Source organism: Lemur catta, chromosome 13 (assembly GCF_020740605.2).
Source record: "Lemur catta isolate mLemCat1 chromosome 13, mLemCat1.pri, whole genome shotgun sequence".
Classification (NCBI taxonomy): Eukaryota; Metazoa; Chordata; class Mammalia; order Primates; family Lemuridae; genus Lemur; species Lemur catta.
Genome location: NC_059140.1, coordinates 42,194,627 through 42,216,635, shown reverse-complemented (window position 1 = coordinate 42,216,635; position 22,009 = coordinate 42,194,627). Strand labels below are relative to the sequence as shown.

At 38.5% G+C, this 22,009-nt stretch overlaps 1 protein-coding gene across 1 annotated transcript; it reads left to right on the top strand.

Annotated features, from left to right (window-relative positions):
• Nucleotides 1-1,975: 1,975 nt before the first annotated feature.
• Nucleotides 1,976-20,088, top strand: KLF5 (Kruppel like factor 5). Its single transcript, XM_045567307.1, has 4 exons — nucleotides 1,976-2,783; nucleotides 5,094-5,967; nucleotides 7,009-7,068; nucleotides 18,251-20,088. Exons 1-4 carry the CDS (start codon nucleotides 2,523-2,525, stop codon nucleotides 18,427-18,429), a joined length of 1,374 nt encoding a protein of 457 aa, XP_045423263.1. The 5' UTR covers nucleotides 1,976-2,522; the 3' UTR covers nucleotides 18,430-20,088.
• Nucleotides 20,089-22,009: the final 1,921 nt, after the last annotated feature.

Sequence of the window (22,009 nt, the reverse complement as noted above, 5' to 3'; positions counted from 1 at the left end):
CAACCCAGCCATAGCTAGTTTCATGTTTATATTCATTAAGAAAAGTAGAAATATGAAAAAAATTTAAAAAACTACAATAATATTAAAAATTTATCAAATAGTTGTGTGGGGTTTTTTTGTTTTGTTTTGCAATGGGAAAGCATTTGTAAATGAAAACATGTTAAAAACTGGTGTGAAATTATAGAAGCATTTCCAGTAAAACAAATGGATTTTATTGCAGTGAAATCTTAGGTCGAAATAACAGGCCACTGATACTCTGGTAAAAAGAAAGACAAAAAGAAAGGTCTAGATATAGGTTTAAAAGCATATTAAGATACAGACAGATACTAAGCTGTATTAAATCTAAATTAGATTTAGCTAAAAGTTTAAAGAGTACAAAAGTTCTATTAAGAATTATCTATATCACATTCAGGTTTGACGTTATCAGCATTAAGCAAGTAAAAATCTTTTTAAAGTTCAAATTTTTAAAAAGTTACATTAAATCCCAGTTGTATAACCTGTTTCTAAGCTAATTAATCACATGATTAAATTTAATGTTACAGAAAAGCAGGATAGCTTTTTAAAGATGAAGGTGGACAGCATGGGATTGTTTGGTTAGAAAAAAATTTGCAAAAGCACTTACCAAATAATACTTTAGTAACCTGAAAGTAGTCATCAACTATTCTCTGAAAGCAGCGATCACAGCTATAAAAATGAATCATGTATTAACAGGAAAGGCAGGGAAAGGAGAAAAACCTAGTTTACAGCCTAATTTTATCTTTTCTAATAATAAATACATCTAATACTTTATGTGCATATTAATTTTTTATCTACACATTGAAAATGAGATACATAACTTTGATAGATATACTCTTTGAAGTGAATGTTTTTTCTAAGAACTCTTTTTTTAAAAGCTGTTTTACTGTGAAGTGATAAGTAGGCTGTTGTATATGTAAAACTGTCTAATGGTATAGTGTGCTGTCAACATATACACATATGTAGTAATACTGCAGGTATTTTTATTGCAGTTATTGTTCCAGCTTCCCAATAAGCCAGATAAAATCATGTACAAGAACATTAAGGATTAAGGGAAGTGGTTTCCTTAGGTGCGTGCTGGCAAAAATTCACCCTCCTATTATAACAACATAGTAAATGGACAGTAATATATTTGGCTATTACTTTCCTACAAATTTGGATTCTCAGTTTCCAGAGCTGCTGCGCTTCTAATGTTTGTGGCTTCTTTGGTTGTCTTTTCGTAGGAAAAGGTGTCACGGTGTTAGGTAAATGTGCTATGTTTCTGTTTTGTAAATATTAAAGTCCATTTTTTTAAACATACAGTGCTAGCAAAAATAAGTCAAAGATGTAATGTCTATTTAAATACACATTTGAGCTAGTCGTGCTTAAATTAGATCCCATGCTTCGGCTAGAATCAACATGGTTTAAATCTTAAAACCTTCAAGATTTATATGGCCCATCCCCCTACCCTCCACACCCGAATAGGACAAGGTAGAAACGTGTGTGAAAACTTCTACCTACTTAAATACTGAAGGGAAAAAAAGCCAGGCTTTTATGCAAGGACCTTAAGCCTTTTTTCAGGACTTTGCGAATTTGATTTGCTAAATAGATACATTCACTGTTAAAGATACATAGAGACCAAGAGCTGTTTTAAATTTGTTTATCACACCGCCCCTGGTTTTGCGCTAAAGAAAAGTACATTTTGGATATCTAAAAGTACACACTCATTAAAGTCTCTAAAAACCTCAGCGCCCCCACCTAGCTGCCCTCTGGGTTTCAGCTTTTGAGTTTCAGGTCCTTGCACAACACCTACGACGTGCAATGCTCTTTTTCTCCCTAATCCTGGCAGCAACAGTCCGCAGAGATCTCCCTCCGCGTCTCCACCCTAATTCCCCCTCTTCCTAGATTCCACCCGCTCCTCTCCTTCCTCCGCCCCCGGCTCCTCCAGCCCAATCTGTCAGAGAAGTTGTGTACAAACTGCGCGGCCGCCCTGCGCGCGAAGCTCGTGGCCCGAGAGGGGTGCGGTCGGCCTGGCGGAGGCGGGGCCCCGGGAGAGCTTCTCCCTTCTCATAGGCTGGCCGCTCCGGCCCCGCCGGCCTCGGGGCCTCGGGATTCGCGGCGGCGCTGCCAGTCAGGCCGGCGGGTCCCGCCCACCCGGAGTTGGTGAAATAGAGGCGGGCGTCAAGTGTCAGTAGTCGCGGGGCAGGTACGCGCGCTCGCAGCTCGCTCGCGGAGGTCGGCAGCGGCGGGAGCGGGCTCCGGCGAGTGTGAGAGCGCGGCGCGTCTGGGCGGGGTGGGAGAAAGTGGCCGCCCGGAGGACGTTGGCATTTACGCGTGGCGGAGCGGAAGAGTTTTGCTTTTCGTGCGCGCCTTCGAAAACTGTGCCTGCTGTTGGCTGAAGGGTCCGCCCGGAGCCTCCCCTCCTCCGCCCGCGGCCCCGCGCAGAGCTCGCCGGCCCAGCCAGCGCGAGCGAGGTGGGAAGTGAGCTCGACCCGCGCCCCGCGCCCGGAGCCGCGCCCCGAGTGCCGATGGCTACGCGGGTGCTGACCATGAGCGCCCGCCTGGGACCTGTGCCCCAGCCGCCGGCCCCGCAGGACGAGCCTGTGTTCGCGCAGCTCAAGCCGGTGCTGGGCGCCGCGAACCCGGCCCGCGATGCGGCGCTCTTTCCCGGCGAGGAGTTGAAGCACCCGCACCACCACCCGCAGACGCAGCCTGCGCCCCCGCAGCCCCCGCAGCCGGCCCCGCCGCCCGCCGTCGGCCCGCGGCTGCCCGCCGAGGATCTGGTCCAGGTAGGAAAAGCCGCTCCCCTCCCGCCGCCTCCCTCCCGGGCTCGGGCGTGTCCCGCCGCTGCGACGCGCGGGCGACAGGGGCCGCTCCAGGCTGGGGCGTGCGTCGGGGCGCACCGGGAGCCGGTGCTGGGTGGGCAGCCGCGCCCTGGCCCCCCGCCTGGGCACCGCGTTCCGCAGGGAGTAAATGGGGGCACGCGGGAGGGAGGGGTCGGGCCCGCGATGGCTCTGGCCGGGCGGGACGCCTGGGGAGGTTGAAGAGGGAACTGGGCGCTCACGCGCACCTTAGTTGTTTTTCTTACATTTGGGGGATGAAACCTTGAACCTCACGCTCAATTTTACTTCAGTTACGCCTTTGCCTTTACCCCTCCCTCCCAGTGCCATGCTGCGGCCTTGGAGGTTCCTCGTCCCCAGTCGTCTCGGGTTAAGCAGGAACGCAAATTGGGGTTCTAGGAAGAGGCCCCCCAGGGCTTCATACCTCATGGCTCAACCTGCTTGAGGAGCGATCGTGGGGGCAGCGTTTGGGAAACAAGAGTTAGAAAAGCTAAGGTTGTATTGGAGCGGTTTTTTTCCTTAAAAAAAGAAAAAAAAAGAACCCGAGGGTGTTGTTTTCTTCGTGTTCGCGTAAATCTCCTCCCGGAGCCGCGTTGAAAGCTGGCAGTCGGCTTTTACACTTGCCCAGCAGCCGAATTAGAGCAGCCGCCTGTTTCTTTCGCCCACGCAGGGAGTCATATAGCCCAGAAAAAACTTCCCGGGACTTTTAGCCTGTCCCAAGGAAAAAAAAAAAAAAATTGGAAGCATACCCACATGCAAACAGCTGGAAGAGCTAAAATCAGAAACCACTAACCGCCACGGGAGCGCAGTGCACGAAAGGGTTTAGTTCGGTTTATTTCAAGACGCTTCGCTTAACAGCCCTTTGGTATATTGCGTGTTTGTTACCTGGCGCCCACCGCGCGGGGTCCTGCCAGCGTCGGCGTGCTGTGGGGGGGCAGTGGCGTTTGTCAGAGATGGGACTCACATGACTAGAGCGTTAGTTTTTATTTTTAAATCGTTTCTATCCGGGAAACCCCGTCCTCATCCACAGCGAATGATCGGAGGTCCGAGATGATACGCTTTTGAAATTAAATAGTAGCAACAAATGACTGCCTTGTTCACTGATTAAGGTGCCACCGTTAGCAGTTCTGTGAGCCATTCTGTTTAATTGGGTTTCTTTTTTCTTTTGAAATTTTCCTTTGAAGGTTAAAACATTTAGCTTAAGTTATTAGGACAGAAGATAGCTATGAAAAATCGAGTCGAGTCGATACAAGCTGGATTATGTCCTAAAAAAAAGAAATCACCATTTGAAAACGGTTTGGTTATTTCAGTTTGTCAGTTTTCTGCTTAGGAGACACCAAGGAGATGAGAGATGACTGAGCTTTTTACAGAGTAAGGGGGAATGTAGCATCGGCCCACTGAGGAGGACACGATAAATGTTTTGCTGATGACTGTGCTAGCGATACAGCAGCCTCTCCCCACCCACGGGCTCCTTAGCACCACTCTACCAAGGGAGTGATTTTCCCCTAGGTAATTAAAGATCTGTTTTAGATAGGGATATGAATAGGAACATTTCATTATCATATTAACCAATTACAGAATCTGCTGATTAAAATCAACATTTAGCTCAAATGTTGAATGTGAAATTGTTTTGTTTCAGTGGATACTATGTTTTGCTCAAAACATTGTATTTGTTTCCATTGAACTCTAAACAAGAAAGACCCTGAAATAGGCAAAGAATATTTTATGTTAGTATTTTGGAAGTATCTAGCCAACCAACAGCAACAACAACAACACAAAACTTTGTGATATTTTTAAGGGTTGAGTATTTTTTTAAATGGCATTTTTTAATATTTATGACGTGGACCAAATTGAGGTAGTTTGGCAGTATTTCAAAACCTACTTTAATTGTAAACTTAACTGTGTAATGGGGCAGGGAATCCTGCTTGTAGGGGGGTGATACTTTATTATTGCATCAGCAAGGATTGTTTTCTAGGCACTTCCTTTTTCCTTGATTTGCCTCTTTCACTTTTTGTCTGGGGGTGATTGAGGGAGCAGTTTTACCAAAAACATGTTATACAGAGTTTCATCAGGTTTTGGTCAACCAATTATTGCACAATTGACAAAACTAAACCTGCTATTTTTATAAGCAACACTCAGGAGCTTGCTGTAGTACTTGACACAGGGATTGTTGGGAATGTTTAGTAAGCACCGATTATTTGTCCTTCCTGAGGCGATGAATCAGGTGGATTATGCATGTTTGTATCTCTTCTTTTTTAGACAAGATGTGAAATGGAGAAGTATCTGACACCTCAGCTTCCTCCAGTCTCTATAATTCCAGAGCACAAAAAGTATAGACGAGACAGTGCCTCAGTCGTAGACCAGTTCTTCACTGACAGTGAAGGGTTACCTTACAGTATCAACATGAACGTCTTCCTCCCTGACATCACTCACCTGAGAACTGGCCTCTACAAATCCCAGAGACCATGCGTAACACACATCAAGACAGAGCCTGTTACCATTTTCAGCCACCAGAGTGAGACGACTGCCCCTCCTCCGGCCCCGACCCAGGCCCTCCCTGAGTTCACCAGTATATTCAGCTCACACCAGACCGCAGCTCCAGAGGTGAACAATATTTTCATCAAACAAGAACTTCCTACACCAGATCTTCATCTTTCTGTCCCTCCCCAGCAGGGCCACCTGTACCAGCTCCTGAATACACCGGATCTAGATATGCCCAGTTCTACAAACCAGACAGCAGTAATGGACACTCTTAATGTTTCTATGTCAGCTGCCATGGCAGGCCTTAACACACACACCTCTGCTGTTCCGCAGACTGCAATGAAACAATTCCAGGGCATGCCCCCTTGCACATACACAATGCCAAGTCAGTTTCTGCCACAACAGGCCACTTACTTTCCCCCGTCACCACCAAGCTCAGAGCCTGGAAGTCCCGATAGACAAGCAGAGATCCTTCAGAATTTAACCCCACCTCCATCTTATGCTGCTACAATTGCTTCTAAACTGGCAATTCACAATCCAAATTTACCTGCCACCCTGCCAGTTAATTCGCAAAACATCCAACCTGTCAGATACAATAGAAGGAGCAACCCTGATTTGGAGAAACGACGCATCCACTACTGCGATTACCCTGGTATGTGGTCTTGCCTGGTTGAAACATCATGTAGTGTTTGTGTATGTGAGCTTGCCTGTCTGAATGCCAGGCTTTAGATTTACATAAGAAAGTTGTACTTGACAGTAAAAAAAAATTACCTACTTTGTTTTTTCCATATTCCGTCTCTGTGCTTTACCCTGGTATGTAAACCAGTTATGTATTAAAAACATGGCCAGAATATTCTGGGAAAAGTTGCCTTGGATGTTTTTAATATTAAATAAGATTTGAATTTCTAATATATGTATCATTCAGAGTTATGCCAGAGCTGCTTTAAGATAGCAGTCTAATAAAATTGCAGTTTTTAATTCTAAATTAAGCTCCCTGGGAAGAGATTAAGTAGGGTAGAGGAAAATAAGGTTTGGCAATGAAGTCGGGGTTGTAGGCAGCTAGCCTGGCAGTAGTATGAGACTGTGTACAGGATAGATTTAAGGATAGTTCTGATAGCCTATGAGCATATGCTCATTCTTGAATGAGATACATGGCCCAAAATATAAATTGATGACGGTATGTGGAATATATCTACAAGTTGCTGGCGAAAGCAGTTTATGATTAATACAGGGCAAAATTTATTGACTGTGGTACATGATATGGCATGACAGCCTAAATGAAAAAACAAGAAATGTGGGAGTACAGAAAATTACAGTCATCTTGGATAATGGCTTTGCATTGTCGGCTCTAGAGCCATTAAAAATTTTTTTTAAAATATATACTATAGTAGCTCTTAAATCACTGAAGTAAAGCCCCTACTGGAGTATAAACACAAATACTCCATTTGTAGCTTGGCTCGATTATCTGTGCTTGCTTGCCTATTGAAGTGATACATAAAACAGATCACTTTATGCCTTTAATAAGGAAATGGGGGAGGGCCCTTTAAAACTTTTAAACTGAAGCTTCAAATAATCTCGTCTACCATGAGAGATTTCTTTTTTAAAGGATTTTAAACACTGAATCATCAAATGTAAAGATTTCAAAAGGATCTCTAAAATGACAAGCTGTTCTTCCTTTCCTCCTTTATTTTAGGCTGCACAAAAGTTTATACAAAGTCTTCTCATTTAAAAGCTCACCTGAGGACTCATACTGGTATGTAATTTTCTTGTTAATTCTGTGAGTTGTGTAAATAGTGTAAGTGGTATTCATCCTTTTAAAAGCCAGCACGTGTTTGATCTCTTCTTTCTTCTGTCAACTTTTATTTTTTTAATGGCCTGCCTTTTCAGCACTGGCTTGGCTCAAAATTCAGTTCCATGAGAAAGTCTGGTTTCAGGAAGGCTGAGGATGTTCTCTCTCTAAGGCTGTGCCCTGTCACCTTGCATAGAATTATTTATCCCAAAATGTAAACAATGATGTTTACTAATGGATTTTAAAAACTTCTAATGGCACTGCTATTCTTGTCTTGAAGGAAAAAATAAAACTCATTTTCTTCCTCCATAGCAAATCATTTTGCTTCAAGAAAGCCCTCCTCAACACTGAAGATGTTCTCATTTAGCGTGTACAGCATAATTGCTTAATACATTATCTTTAGTTTCACCTTTTGCTTAAATTATCTGTGGTTAGTATGTTTCTGTGCTTAATGAAAGGTAGGGGCTGAAATTGCAGAGTATTAAAATTGGGTGGTCAAAAATGGGGTTACAGTTTAAAAGTTATTCTACACCCTACCCCAGCCCACGGTTGATATGTTAGACTTCATCTTTATTCTAGCTTATATCTCATTCTTGTTTAAATGTGCTTTTAAGGTTAGCCCCTTTAATTTTTGTAAGTATTTGTTAATGTTAAACCTATAGCAATCACTTTTAAGAGCTCTTTAATTTTAAAACTTTATATCAGAACCCATTTTAAGAGGAAACTAGGTGGCATACTTTAAAGGTCCCCAAATATTTTCAAATATATAGGTGGTTATTATTTGTGATTTTCCTTAAGAACAGCCCTAAAGGAAAGAACTTATATAAAGCGACTGTGTTTTTTTCTCCATAAAGACAGCCTTACCTAAAGTTCAAAGAATAAGTTTGCTAATAAAAGCAATGACCTAGCAAAATGTATTATTCCATCATTGCTATGGAAACCAAAGTATTCAACAGTTCCTTTGAATGGGTTGTTGGATTAGTGTGAGGACTTGAATCTCCCCAGGCTAGATGTTACTATGGAAATTGAGTTTTGATAAATGAAGTAGTTATCTCTAAATGCTGCATTAAAAAGTAAAAGCCTTTGAACAAAGGTCAGTGCTGAGATACAGCCCTGAAAGGAATATGGTTGCAGACATTTTGTATGCATGTTACGATGGATTGCTTGATATCCCAGTGATAAACACTGCTTATTAAAATCGGAATAATGTTGGCAACAATGTGGTAGATTCTGGGGCTTTTTGAGAAACTGGTTTTAAAGAAAAGACATCTCATATATTTATCTGTGAAATGAATGGGTTGTTTTGGTGTGAGGCTTTTAGATAGAGACAAATTAATTATATAAGAGGAAAGATCCTACATAAGCAGCCCAAGGTAGAAGAAACTTTTATAGTTAAACACCCACGGAAGAATTAAGCATGTAATAAAAACTTCAAGTCTAAAGTTTTCAAAATACCAATGACAAGCGCCAAGAAAATATTCCATATAGAACTACTAAAATAACCTTTTACAGAATATAAGTGGGAATAATTTAGAAACATTTGAACTGTTGTTTTTCTCTCTTTTGGAAGTCCTTGAAACGAGAGATAGGAAGGAGGGAGCACATTTTCATGGGGTTAAAGTCTCCTAATAAAAGAGTACAATTGCATATAACGATGTAATCAACTGCTTATTGCAGGGGTGTAGTCAAACCATATCTAAATAGCCTTTCAACCCCTGTCAGAGTTTAGTGCCCTGAATGCTTCTACCTGTGATTTAGGAACTTGACCTGCTGGCAGAGAAATTTAATAGTGGGTTGTCTTAACAATGCTTGTACTAATAAAAACAAACTAAAAAGAGGACCAGGTCTAGGGTGGGTCCTAGCTAGGCATCCAGTTTTTTTTTGTTGTTTTTTTTGTTTTTTACCTGATCATAGACATCATGGCCTTCAACATGTAATGAGTGAGACCACGTAATCCAGTTTAATAAAGTTTTGTTTGATAGTCTTTCAAATGCCTTGGGGAGGGTTTGTAGCAGACTTGTTCATCTGGCTAAACCCGTTCTTGGGTAATCATAGAGCATTGAGGTTGTTTTCTCCTCATTTCTAGTTTCTAGACAATGCCTTTTAAAATTACCTGTGCTCTCTCGTTGCATCCTCCCCACCCTGCCTGTTGTTTTTAAATGAATGTATCTGAAGCCAGCAAAGGCTTGCGTTTTTTTTTTTGTTTGTTTTTGTTTTTCCTTTTCCTTGTAAGGCCCAGGTAGATGAAATAGTTTTTCTAAATCACTTTTCTCATTTAGTAGTGTTTTTTGTTTCGTTTCTGTCTCCCTCCCTCCTACTTGGACAATTTATTAGGGGACTTTAAAAACTACATGGCCATGTTGATCTGGTAGTTGATGACATAAAATAAATTGCGCTTTAAATGATTGCCATTTTGCAGGCAGAATGTGAAGCACCCGAGCATTTCTTTGGAATATTGTAATTGCTTTAAAATGTCAAGTTACCTTATGTTTTAAAAATAATTTAAGCAACTAAAACAACCTACATCTGAGTTTAATTACTTATTCTGGATTTTTAGATTGTAAATGCTTCTTTAACATGGGTTGCAAATTGAACCTAAGCATATAGTCTTTCCAAAATAGGACTTTTAAAAATAATCTAGGATGAAAGAGTAGATGATATATTAGTTTCTTAAACTAGAACTGTCACAGCACTCAAGAGTTCTAAGCTCGTACACTTAGATATTTTTATTAGAAAATCATATATAAATAATACAAAGTCCTGTCTTATTTGTATAATTAGACAAAATACCTGAAATATAATTTGCTTCTATTCCAGGGCATAATTATATTTTATTTGTATTTGTACATGCATAAGGTAGCATACTTAGGCCTTTAGAGGCACCCCTTATAAAGGTGTGTGGGTGTTTGCCTGCGTTAGTAATATGTGTGTGTGCATATATATCATGCCTCTGATTAGAAATAATTATTATGGCTGCTTCTAGGCAACAATATCAATGAGTGGTATATTTCCAAATCAAAATATTTAGACTTTTAACTGCATTTAAATGAACAGTCTGCTGAAATTTGTATGCCTTATGATGTATGCAAGGAGCTATACCCATTGCCATGATTCTAAAGTTTCCCCCAAGCAAGACTCTTCTTTTAGGAAAAAGAGTCACATATCATTTTGTGCTTACAAATCAATATGACTGATGAAGTATCAGCTGTAACCAGCATTATAGTTTTTATCCTCATATGCTTTACTTTCTTTTTCTTAATTTTGTTAGTTTCCAACTTAGCACAGGTTCGGGGCCAGAAGAAGTTAAAATCAGTAGGAAAAAACAATGACTCTCTTCAAAGAATAATTTGCAAGAAATTAAAAAACTCCTTACCAAAGAAAAAGTTCTGAAAAAGTAAACCGTGAACTCAGTGTAGATGTTTGAAGTCGTACATTTAACCTTAGAGAATATGCTAAAGCCAGTGGGAAATCAGGGCACGGTAACATTTTTAGATCATTTTTCAGTCTCAGCTATCTGAAACAGGGCAGCAGATTAGCAGTTGTACAGGGAAAGTCTTTGAGCAACACACACACTTGGCTCAAGCGTGCCTCAGACCGAGACTCCATGCATTGGCTATTCTCTATGCACTAAATGATGCCAAAACGGCTTACCACAGGTGACAAAGGAAAAGGACAATTTGAAACATGCCCGCAAAAGAAAATGGAAACATTATACAGATAACACAGGAACACAAACTGGACTCTGAGTAAAGCACCATATTCAAGATTCCTGGTTAAGAAAAAATTTTACCTTAAGTGTCAAGAGATTTTTAGCCCAAGTGCAGTTGTAAGGGGGGTAAATTTCCATGTTCTGCCTTACTTGCTTATGCACACACTTTATTTCCTCATCACATTTATAATTAAGATGTTATATATACTTTACGTAATTCCTATTTGAGATTTGCTGCTAAGATACTGATTTTAGTTTCAGTTTGGGCACTAAAAAATCCTTAGGTATAAATTTCCTGTCTAATTCTTGGCTCCAACGTCATCATCCATTGAATATACTAGGTGTAGGTTTTGATTTAAAAATATTGATAATGTTGACAATAAAGATATTCTCATTGCAGGCACTTCTTTGCTAAAAGAAACATTCAAAATATTCTGGACATAAGTGATTCCTTTTTTTTGTGAAACTGTAGAAAAGGAGTGAAAGGCTTTTAAAAAAAAAAACTGAACAGGAAGGATTTCACTTGGGGCCTTAATGGAAATGGATGGAGATCATACAATTTGGATCTAGAGATAGGTCAATATTGGTTAAATGTGTAACCTGATTTATTGGTAGAGGTATAACATAGGGAAACATGTTTTGCAGGATGAAATTTTTTGAGTTTATGCTTGAAAACTATGCAGGAAAAAGTATCACATTTAGTCTTTAGTGTTAAGTGTACTCGTTAAACATTCCTTAAATTATTTTCAATATTTTATTTTCATTTGCAGCTTTAAAATTTATTTTCTGTATTGACAGTTTCAGGCTTTGTTAAAAAAACAACAAAAAAAAAAAGTGGCTCAAGAGACTTGCTGGTTCAGACCCCAGGAAAAGTATTTATGAGCATGAAAGCTTAGAAACAATTTCTTTTTAATGACTCACTGGGAAGATTAAACTTTGCTTCTAGGACTTGTTCTTTCATCTGAAAAACATTTACATAGGAAATTGATTAAACATTGCTGTGAGATGATAAAGCTTATCAAAGGTTAAGAAGCATAATTTGATTCAGCAAATATTTTTGACTGATTTTATGGAGAATCTAAAGACGAATAATCTCTTCTGGCCTTTTTTTGTTCTTAAACTACTGGGAAATGTTGGTTGATTTAAGTTGATTAAATAAAATTGCTGAAGTTGAGATAGAAACAATTAGCCGTGAAGGTAGAGAGCAATGTTTTTAAAAAGTAAAATTTAATCACCCAAGAATTTGGCTTTGGCAGATATTTTTAGTTCTATAGAATGTCGTACCTGTTTATTTGATGACCTGCATCTTCTCTGGTAACAGACTGGAAAAGTAATGCCCTATTTTAGTATGAAAATATCTCCGGAGCAGCATTCCTATTTGGTCAGCCTGTTTATATTCAAGAATCTCTAACAACTGTGGTTAAGATGAGCTACAGTTTAAGAAGTGCACAGTAGGTAACTTTCACTTACAAACATCAACACAAAGAGAATAAATTTCTTTTTGGCTACATTATAAAAAGGCAAAACTTCATGAGTTGGGAGGAAACCTAGTCAGGATAACCATGTTAAGTACAAATGAAAGGAAAAGATGTCTAGTTAGTAACTCATTCAGTACTAGAAAAAATGAAAATACAAGATTTTTCTGTTTTGGTTAAAAAGGAAAGGCAAAATATTTCATTGACACTTTAGTTTTTTTTTTTAGTCAGTTGGGGCTTTTGTTACAAGAAAATGAATCTGAGTGTCGTCTTTTTGTCAGGAGACTCAAGAATTGCTACTTCATTTCATTAACCCTGTTAATGACTGGAGAATATTCTTCATTGTTTGTCGAGAACCCTGAGGAGAAGTAGCAGGAGTTTCCGGAGCCCAGAGATTCATTCTTCTAGGATGTGGACTGAAAGGGTCTCCCTTGACAGCATTTCCCCAGCATCTCTTCTTTGGGTTCAACAGATCAGTCCTCTCTGACCCCCTGGGGAGAAGTCCCCTCTCTGCCTTTGGCCATTCCCTAGGGGCTCTAGAACTTCTTGGTTTTCCTGAAGCCCAGTCCAATTCTGTAAAAGAATATTTGTTTACATAGACTTTATCCTTGTACAGCTCCAGGATGGACGGTAACTGACGCTGATTTTTTTCTCCTGAAGAGGCTCAAGATAATAATTCTCACCCAAATGCACATTATCAGATTATCCTCTGTGGTCCCAGGCAGGGTAGAGCCAGGCAAAGCCCTGCTGCAGACGAGGGCCATAGGAAAATCGAGACAAGCTGACAGCTTCACACAAAAACCTCTTACCCCTTCCCTCTTTTTCATTAATGAGCATAACCGAGTTGTTGCAAAGATGCTTTAGGAAAAGTGTGGCGTCGCAGCAGGAATAGAAGACAGTGTCTGCCCTTAAGGAACTTTAAAAGCCAGTTAAGGAGGCAAAATACAGCTATTTGAAACTTCCATAAAGCAATAGATGTACAGGTGCAAATCAATAATTTAAGCGATGGGGATACACAGAAATGGAATGATCTCTCATGGTCTGTTCAGAGATTTTTCTAGAGGGATTAAGGTGAGTCAGATTTTAAAGAAAGTGATAAACGAATTGATGAACATGAGAAAGGGGAATTTCTTAATATGTCCTTTCAATATGTCAGTTTCCTCAAAGTGGGCATATTACTGATGGGTACTATATCTAGTAAATATTTTGCAAATTCTGGTAATTCTAATCTTCGAAGTTGACCATTCTTCTGTTCCAGGTATAGGATATCTGCTACAATGATTACAACCAGCCTTTTCTTTTTTTTAGGGGGGGGGGTTGTAAATGGAGACAGAATCTGTCTCCCCAGGCTGGAGTGCAGTGGTTCTCTCAGCTCACTGTAACCTCTCATATTCCTGGGTTCAAGTGAGCCTCCTAAGTAGCTGGGACTACAGGTGTGCACCACCATGCCCAGCAGATTTTACATTTTTTTTTGTAGAGAACAGGGTCTCACTATGTTGCCCAGGCTGATCTCAAACTCCTGCCCTCAAGCAATCCTCTCACAGTCCTGGGATTATAGGCATGAGCCACTGTGCCTGGCCAACAATGAGTTTTAATAAAAAAGATTATTCAAATGGAAAATTACTGGCATGGATATATAAAAATATGAATTAATGAGCTAAAATCATCCCACGGTATTTGTTTTCTTAGATATCTAAATAATATTTTCCTATGAATTTCTTTAATCAGTGTTTCTTACATTTCTCCTTTTGATCTGTGGAAGCAAATCTAATATTGAGCCTATTTCAGAGACTCTAAATTCCATAAATCTCTAATGATGGAAAAAATCTAATTATTCAGTTGCATGAAAATATTTTCCTCTTGAAATAAGAGCTCATTTTGAGCTTCAAGGACTCTTAAGTTCTAAGAATCTAGGTACTAACTATTGAAATAATTTATTCCACTTTAAAGTTTGCGTTGTTTAGGGTTTCAGAAAAGGATATAGATTTTAAGTTTTTCATCGATAGTCAGTCTTTTGGCTAAGATCGAGTGTGGATTTGAAGTTCTTTGAGGCCAGAAACCAAATCTTATTTGTATTTTGCAAGGCATTTAGTACAGGTTATACCCTCTTTTAAAACACAGGCTTTAATTATGATGTTTTTTAGCTTTTATTTTTATCAGACATTGATTGGATTGTCTTAGTCACCAGGAAGGAAACAGATGTGCAAATTTGCGGTAATAAGCTTAAAAGTTACCTAAAATAACTAGTGTAAGAGAAATATTTCCATTTGTGATTTTTTTTTTTTTTCTTTCTGTTAGAAGAATCTATGTAGAACATTTTAGGGAAAGGCCTTGGTATGAGTCTGTGGAATATGTTCAGCAGAGCAGAGAAAGTTCCCATTCCATTGTGGTAGGTTCAGAAGTCATTTTTTTATCTGTTCATCAGAGGAGAAAAAATAATTTTTTAGTTTGTCGTTAAAGATTTTTTGAATACTTTACAAACATGTTCCACTAACCCACTGAAATTCACTTAGTCCAGGGGAAAGGAACCATCCTGGGTAAGACATGGGGATTGCCAATACCAGCATGGAACTGTTTTCAGGACCCCTGAGGTCCCCCAAAGGGCTGGCTCTGCCAGGGGATACCCTCTGCTTCAGACTGTCTGGGGTTTGAGGCCTCCTGTGAGTCCATGAAGTGATTCCTTAACTGACCTTCACAAGAGGCTTTAGGATCTGTAAGTAAATTTGAACAATATGTATGTGTTCCTTAAATCATTCAGAGAGAGCGTCTTAGTGTTTGCTAATGGAAGACTTAAGTGGGACATTAAGGAAAAGTGGCAGGCCAGGATTCTTAAATGTGGAGCTCATCATTTTGCTGCTAACTCATGGGGTTATTGTGAGGATTAAGTAAAATAATGCGAAGTAGCAATCTCTGGAGTGTGCACTCAGTGGATGTTTGTGCCTGCTCTCTCTCGCTTTTACCGGTACATGTTTCTGCTTAACATTTTTGTAAAATATGTTAATGGCTTTATCAGTATGGGTAGTATGTATGTTTAACTTGAACCTTTTTTTCAAAGATTAGGGATTCCTAACAAAATATTCCTGTAAATTTAAAATAGAATGAGAAGATGCATACTTGACTTGAGATAAAGTTGAAGCTTGTTTTCCATGCTGTACAAACTTGTCAGTTTTTTCTTTTTGCCTTTGGAAAGTTTCACATTAACAGCATGAGAACTTAAAAATACAGTTGATGTTGAAAGAACTTAACTAAATATTTTAAATTGGTGGTATTGGACAGAGATTCTGTAAAAATCCAATTAAACTTTTGAAAGCTCTATCCTGTTGAAATATAACTTAAAGGAAGTCAGTTTGGTTTCCCAGAAGTACTGTGCATAGTGTTTCTGGCTGAGGAAGAAAGGCCCGAGTCTGCTGTTTGGCCAGAAATTGGGTACCAGCTTCCTCTACGATGTTTTACTTGAACAGTGTTGACACTTGAACAAATCGCATAGAAACTGCCCCAACAGGGGAATAGTCGTCCTTACTTTTATAGTAAGACTTGGCCTCAATAGCCAACGTTCCAGACACTGGTTGTATTCTTGGCTGAATAATCTATAGATGTGCATAAATTGAAAGCAAAACCCCAAATGTTTTAGGAACTTTAATGGCTACCGTATTTCAACCAATCAGTAAAGTAAACTTTTAAAAATAGTGGTGCAGTTTATTGCTTCTAAGCCAATAAAAATAGTGAACAAAAAGAGTCTAGTGTCCCTTGTTTCTTAAATAAACTCTGAAAATTCAGTTCCCCTGCTATTTAATTATTAAATTCAAAAGACTAGAATGATTTCTTTTAAAATTGGGGTACTTTAGGAACTTTTTTCCTTGCCTCAGACATCGGAAATAATGTTCTCTTTCCATTAAATGACAGTATATAACCGAAATGTTTGCTTCCGTGATTTATTTTTCACAAGGAACAAACACCTCAGTGCAAAAATTTTTTTTTGAGTTAAATCTACAAACTTGATGGCTATATTTATTACTGGTATTAAAATATTTCTATGTATCAAACAGATTTATGTGATTATAAGTGAGAGAAGTGATTTGTTATGTTATTTAAGGTTTGAGTATATTAGGTTAAATTTCTAGTTAGATTTATTATGAGGGAAAAATACTTACAGAATTGAAATGTACATTTTAAAAATGGATTGATAGGAACAAAAAAGGAATTGTAAAAAAAGGTGTGTTTTGGGTCAGAGCTAGAAGGGAGGGAGGACAGAGGAGATGCGGCTTGGAGGTACATGGCAGAGGAGATGAAGGTAAAGTCTAATGGGAAATAATTTGGACCAATTTCATAGGGTCTATTTTGACACTTTCTTCTTTGTCCCTATAGGGTTTTTCTAAGACTCAGAGTGGTTATCAGGACAGCAAAAATATATTAACCACAAGCTGTAAAAATCTCGGCTGATGAGGACAGTGTCTTCTAAAATTTAGATTTAGTTGGGTAATCCTACAACTTCCTGAATATGATACTGCTAAATTAGGCAGAAAGGTAGTTGGGTTTCATCGATACTAAATAACAAGCATTCAAAGCAACACCGAGGTGTTCTTCCTTTTCAGAAGAAAACATTTTTTAAAGGAATTTAGGAGTTTAAAAAAGGTATCCATATAAAACTGAGCAGTAAGCCAACTGAACTTTAATATGTAAATTTATCTTACAAATTCTCATTTTAAAAAACTCACTAAAATTCATAGAAGATTATAAGAAAATGAAGCATAAATATAGGAACTACTAGTTAATGCTCACTGAAAGATTACGTTTTAGGATTTATTTAGGGGAATACACGATCTCAAGTGGGATTAATTCTAAAACAGTGATTTAAGATTGAATTATAACTATTTAGTAGTTTTTAAAAGTTAAACAGCTAACAAACTTTGGAGAGCATTAAGAATAATACACATTACAGGGTAGGAGGGGCTCAAATATCAGTTCTCTATTCAAGTGAAGAGAGCTGTGAAGGAATAGACTAGGCAGATTGAATGATTTCTGGCTTTTTTGAAACATGTATTACACATGTACTCTGCATGAGGCCAGGCATTTTTGCTTTGTCCACTGTTACATCCCAAGCGTGTAGGATAGTCTTGGCTTACAATAGATACTTGGCAAATTGTTTATGGAATGAATTTTGGTAATCCTTTTGGGTACAACATTTGACAAAGAAAAATTAAATGTACATATCAGCAAACATTACAGTTGTCACCATTGTTCCATGGTATGTTTACTAACACGAAGTCATCAGTACCAAACTTTTTTTTTCTAACTATGTTTTGCTTCAACCTGAACAAAAAGGGTGTGAATGTGTGTGCTAGTGTGAATCTCAAAGAGCCAATGCCCTGATAGTCCGTTTTGGAGGCCATGTGTTCAAGTGAACTGGTTTATGAGCTGTGAGCTTCAGTCTGGCTAATTTAGAAACATCGAGGACCAGTTTCTGGTAAAGCAATTGTGGTACATGAAATTCATTGTATAGGTGATTTCAGCAGCTCTGGAATTTTTTTCCTCCCTTACTCATAGTCATTAGGCCTGTAATAATTTGGGTTTGTTGACATAGAAACTATTTGCACAATAATGACAAAGCTCCCCAAGCTCATCTAGTCATTTCATGGATTTATACGTGTAGGAGTACATAAAAATATGGGCACTGATTCATTTTGCATTTGTCTAAAATTTGCCCGAAATGGCTATTGTTCAGTCCTTCAAAGGGTACACAAAATACTTTTTTCGTTATATAATTAGAGGCTCTATGTCATGACTCTTCACTGGCTGACTTTGAGGGGGTTTTGTGTGCATGGAGTTTGTAATTGAATGAATGAGTTTTCCTTCCTTTGCTTGGAAAAAAAAAATGATTAAGAAAACTGTTACGTACGGTGGTGTTCTCTAGGACGTTCGTCTTGCGAGCAGACCACCTCATGTCATGTGTTCCTTGTCACAGGTGAGAAGCCCTACAAGTGCACCTGGGAGGGCTGCGACTGGAGGTTCGCGCGGTCGGACGAGCTGACCCGCCACTACCGCAAGCACACGGGCGCCAAGCCGTTCCAGTGCGGGGTGTGCAACCGCAGCTTCTCGCGCTCCGACCACCTGGCCCTGCACATGAAGAGGCACCAGAACTGAGCGCGCCGCCCGCTTCCACCCTCCGCCGGCCACCGGGCATCCTTTTAAACGATACACTCAACTGTTCATATAAAAAAAAAAAAAAAAAGAAAACAAACAAAAAACTGGAAATGTATATTTTGTATATTTGAGAAAACAGGGAATACATTGTATTAATACCAAAGTGTTTGGTCATTTTAAGAATCTGGAATGCTTGCTGTAATGTACATGGCTTTACTCAAGCAGATTTCATCTCATGACAGGCAGTCACATCTCAATGTGGGGAAGGGGTGGGGGTGGAGGGGGGTGTGTGCAGTGTTTTTCCCTAGGCACCATCATTTAATGTGACAGTGTTTAGCAAACAAATGGGTTGGCAGGCACCCGGGAGAAGGATGGATTGTATGTCAAGATTTTACTTGACGTCAGGTAGTTTTTTTCAATACTGGGTAATTCCTTAGAGGTACGAAGTGTACCTGGCAATTCACAAATAGCCATTGAACAAACGTGTTTTTCTTTTCTTTTCTTTCTTTTTTTAAATATATGAGTTGCCTATATTTGCTATTCAAAATTTTGTAAATATGCAAATCAGCTTTATAGGTTTATTACAAGGTTTTTAGGATTCTTTTGGGAAAAATCATAATTTTGAAAATAACCATGAATACATTTACAGTTGGAATTTGTGGTAAGATACCTCTCGCCATTACCAAATTCATTTCTTTGGGGGAAGGAAGAATAATCATTCAAATGAACTTTAAAAAGCAAATTTCATGCACTGATTTAAAATAGGATTGTTTATTTTAAATATGAAACAAAACGTTTTATATGAATTGTAAACTGAAGAGCTTAAAGATAGTTACGATATACAAAAGTTAAACCTCTACCAATAAGCTAAACACAGTATCATTTTTAAAAAGAAGGACTTATGTAGTTTTCACATATGGCAATGTTAAACTTATGATGCAGTTTTCATGTACGGAAACGTTGATTTTATGATGCAGTTTTCATATATCAAGATATTTGCTCGTGCAGTACTGTTGGTTAAATGACAATTTATGTGGATTTTGCATGTAATATACAGTGAGACACAGTAATTTTATCTAAATTACAGTGCGGTTTAGTTAATCTACTGTTAATACTGACTCAGTGTCTGCCTTTACGTATAAATGATATGTTGAAAACTTAAGGAAGCAAGTGCTACATATATGCAATATAAAATAGTAATGTGATGCTGATGCTGTTAACCAAAGGGCAGAATAAATAAGCAAAATGCCAAAAGGGGTCTTAATTGAAATGAAAATTTAATTTTGTTTTTAAAATATTGTTTATCTTTATTTATTTTGTGGTAATATAGTAAGTTTTTTTAGAAGACAATTTTCATAACTTGATAAATTATAGTTTTGTTTGTTAGAAAAGTTGCTCTTAAAAACATGTAAATAGATGACAAATGGTGTAAATAATTTTGTAACAGGCTTCAAGATGTTTATACGTGGAAACATACCTACATAAAAAGCATAAATCAGTTGCTGTTTTGCTTCTTTTTCCCTCTTATTTTTGTATTGTGGTCATTTCCTATGCAAATAATGGAGCAAACAGCTGTATAGTTGTAGAATTTTTTGAGAGAATGAGATGTTTATATATTAACGACAAATTTTTTTTGGAAAATAAAAAGTGCCTAAAAGATTTATGTCATGCCTTTCTTCTTTACCTGCAATAGCAAGAACAATTAGCACATTCCATTCCCCAAACTAGTTTATTTAAAAGGGTCTGATCAGGGCAGTTAATGAAAAACCAATTCCCAGGCATTCTTAGAAGAGCCACATGGAACCAATACCTACATTTAAGACATGAGACATACTTATTTTTAAAATATAATTAGTATTATAAAGGGAGGCATAATTTATGAATACTTATTTTTCTGGCCATTACATGTATACTGCATTAACCCTTCAACATCCTTAGTTGGAAACACTGTAGAGTTAACTTGAAAAAAAAATCTGCTAGTTCACAGATTTTATCATCTGAGGCAAGCAAAATAAGAATTAGGTTTTAACATTTACCCCCTTTTTATAATGAAAAGATCATTAAAAGTTTATTTTATCCAGTAGCAACAAGCACACCTAGATCTTGGTTTCTAATACTAGTCTCCAATAGAGGGAACTGAGGCGCCTTAGAGAAATGACTGCGTCTAGGACTGGGGTGAGGAATGTAGAAGACAGTCCTGGCACATACTATAGTCCCAGAAAGTAAGGAAGCAATTAAAAACCTACGATGAAGGGAGTGTATCAGAGCAACAAAATAAAGTAGGAATGGATTATAACCCAAAGTGTAAAGTATCCCTGTGTCTGTTGTGATACAAGGAAATGATTGAGTAAACAGAAGAGACAAATCTGTGCAGAATAATTCCAAATACTTTTTATAGGAACTCCACCCTCAAAGAGTAGAACATAACTGCCCACCCCTTTAGTGTGGATTGCACGTAGTGACTTCCAAAGAGGACCGTACGCAGAGGAGGGAGGAAGGGTAACTTCACAGTGGAGAAACCTGTGACCACCACCTCCACCAGGTGATCAAGGTGCGCATCAACAGTCATAAGTCTTGCTGATAGTATGTACCCTTGATATGTGATGAAATGGAACTTTGCCTTTGTGGTTTTCCTCCCGAAAACACATAATCCCAGTGTAATAATGAGAAACATATCAGACAAACGACAATTCAGGTATATTCTACAAAATACCTGACCAGTACTCCTGAAACTGTCAAGGTCATCAAACACGAAGTCTGACAAACTGTCAAAGCCAAGAGGAGTAGGAGACATGACAAAAAGAATGTGTTTTGCTGGATGGGGATCCTGGAACAACAGAAAAAGGACTTTAGGGGAAAAACTGAGGAAATCTGAATAAAGTATAGAATCTTGTTAATGTATCAATATTGGTTTATTAATTGTGACAAATGAATCATTAATTAAGCTGTAAATAATAGGGGAATCTTGGGTAGGGTTATAGGAATTCTATTATCTTTACAGGAAATCTGTAAATGAAAAACTGCAAAATAAATATTTTTTTAAAAGTTAAGAAAAATCAGTATCACTATTACATATTTTCACAATACACGGCAGGGGTGGAGGAGGGCTCATGATGTTCTCAAAGCTAAACTGAAAATTGCCGTTATGTAATTCGGCATCATAAGTTCATTCAGCCTCACTCATTATTTGACCTCACTCTTCCCAGTCATTCAAGTAATATCTAGCTCCAGAATACTGCACAGTTCATTCCTTTGCCAGAACTTCTTATTCTTTCATGGGGGAAAAACATTGCAACTTCTTTGGCTTAAATTTATTTCTATAAATAGAAATAAAGTGAGGCTACAGGCTTTTTGAAGTGACAGCAACTCTGTATCTCTAGAAACGTGAATTAGAGATGTGTTGGTATTCGTATGTAATTGATGACTGTATGAATTAAGTTTTGTGGTGAGTACAAACCTCCACTCTCCCTTTGGTTCCCAGCACTTGATTGTATTCAGCTTCTTAACACTTAAATACTATTTGATGCCAGATTACAGGACACAGCTGTTCCCAGTTCTCTTTTTCTCTCTCAGCTATCCT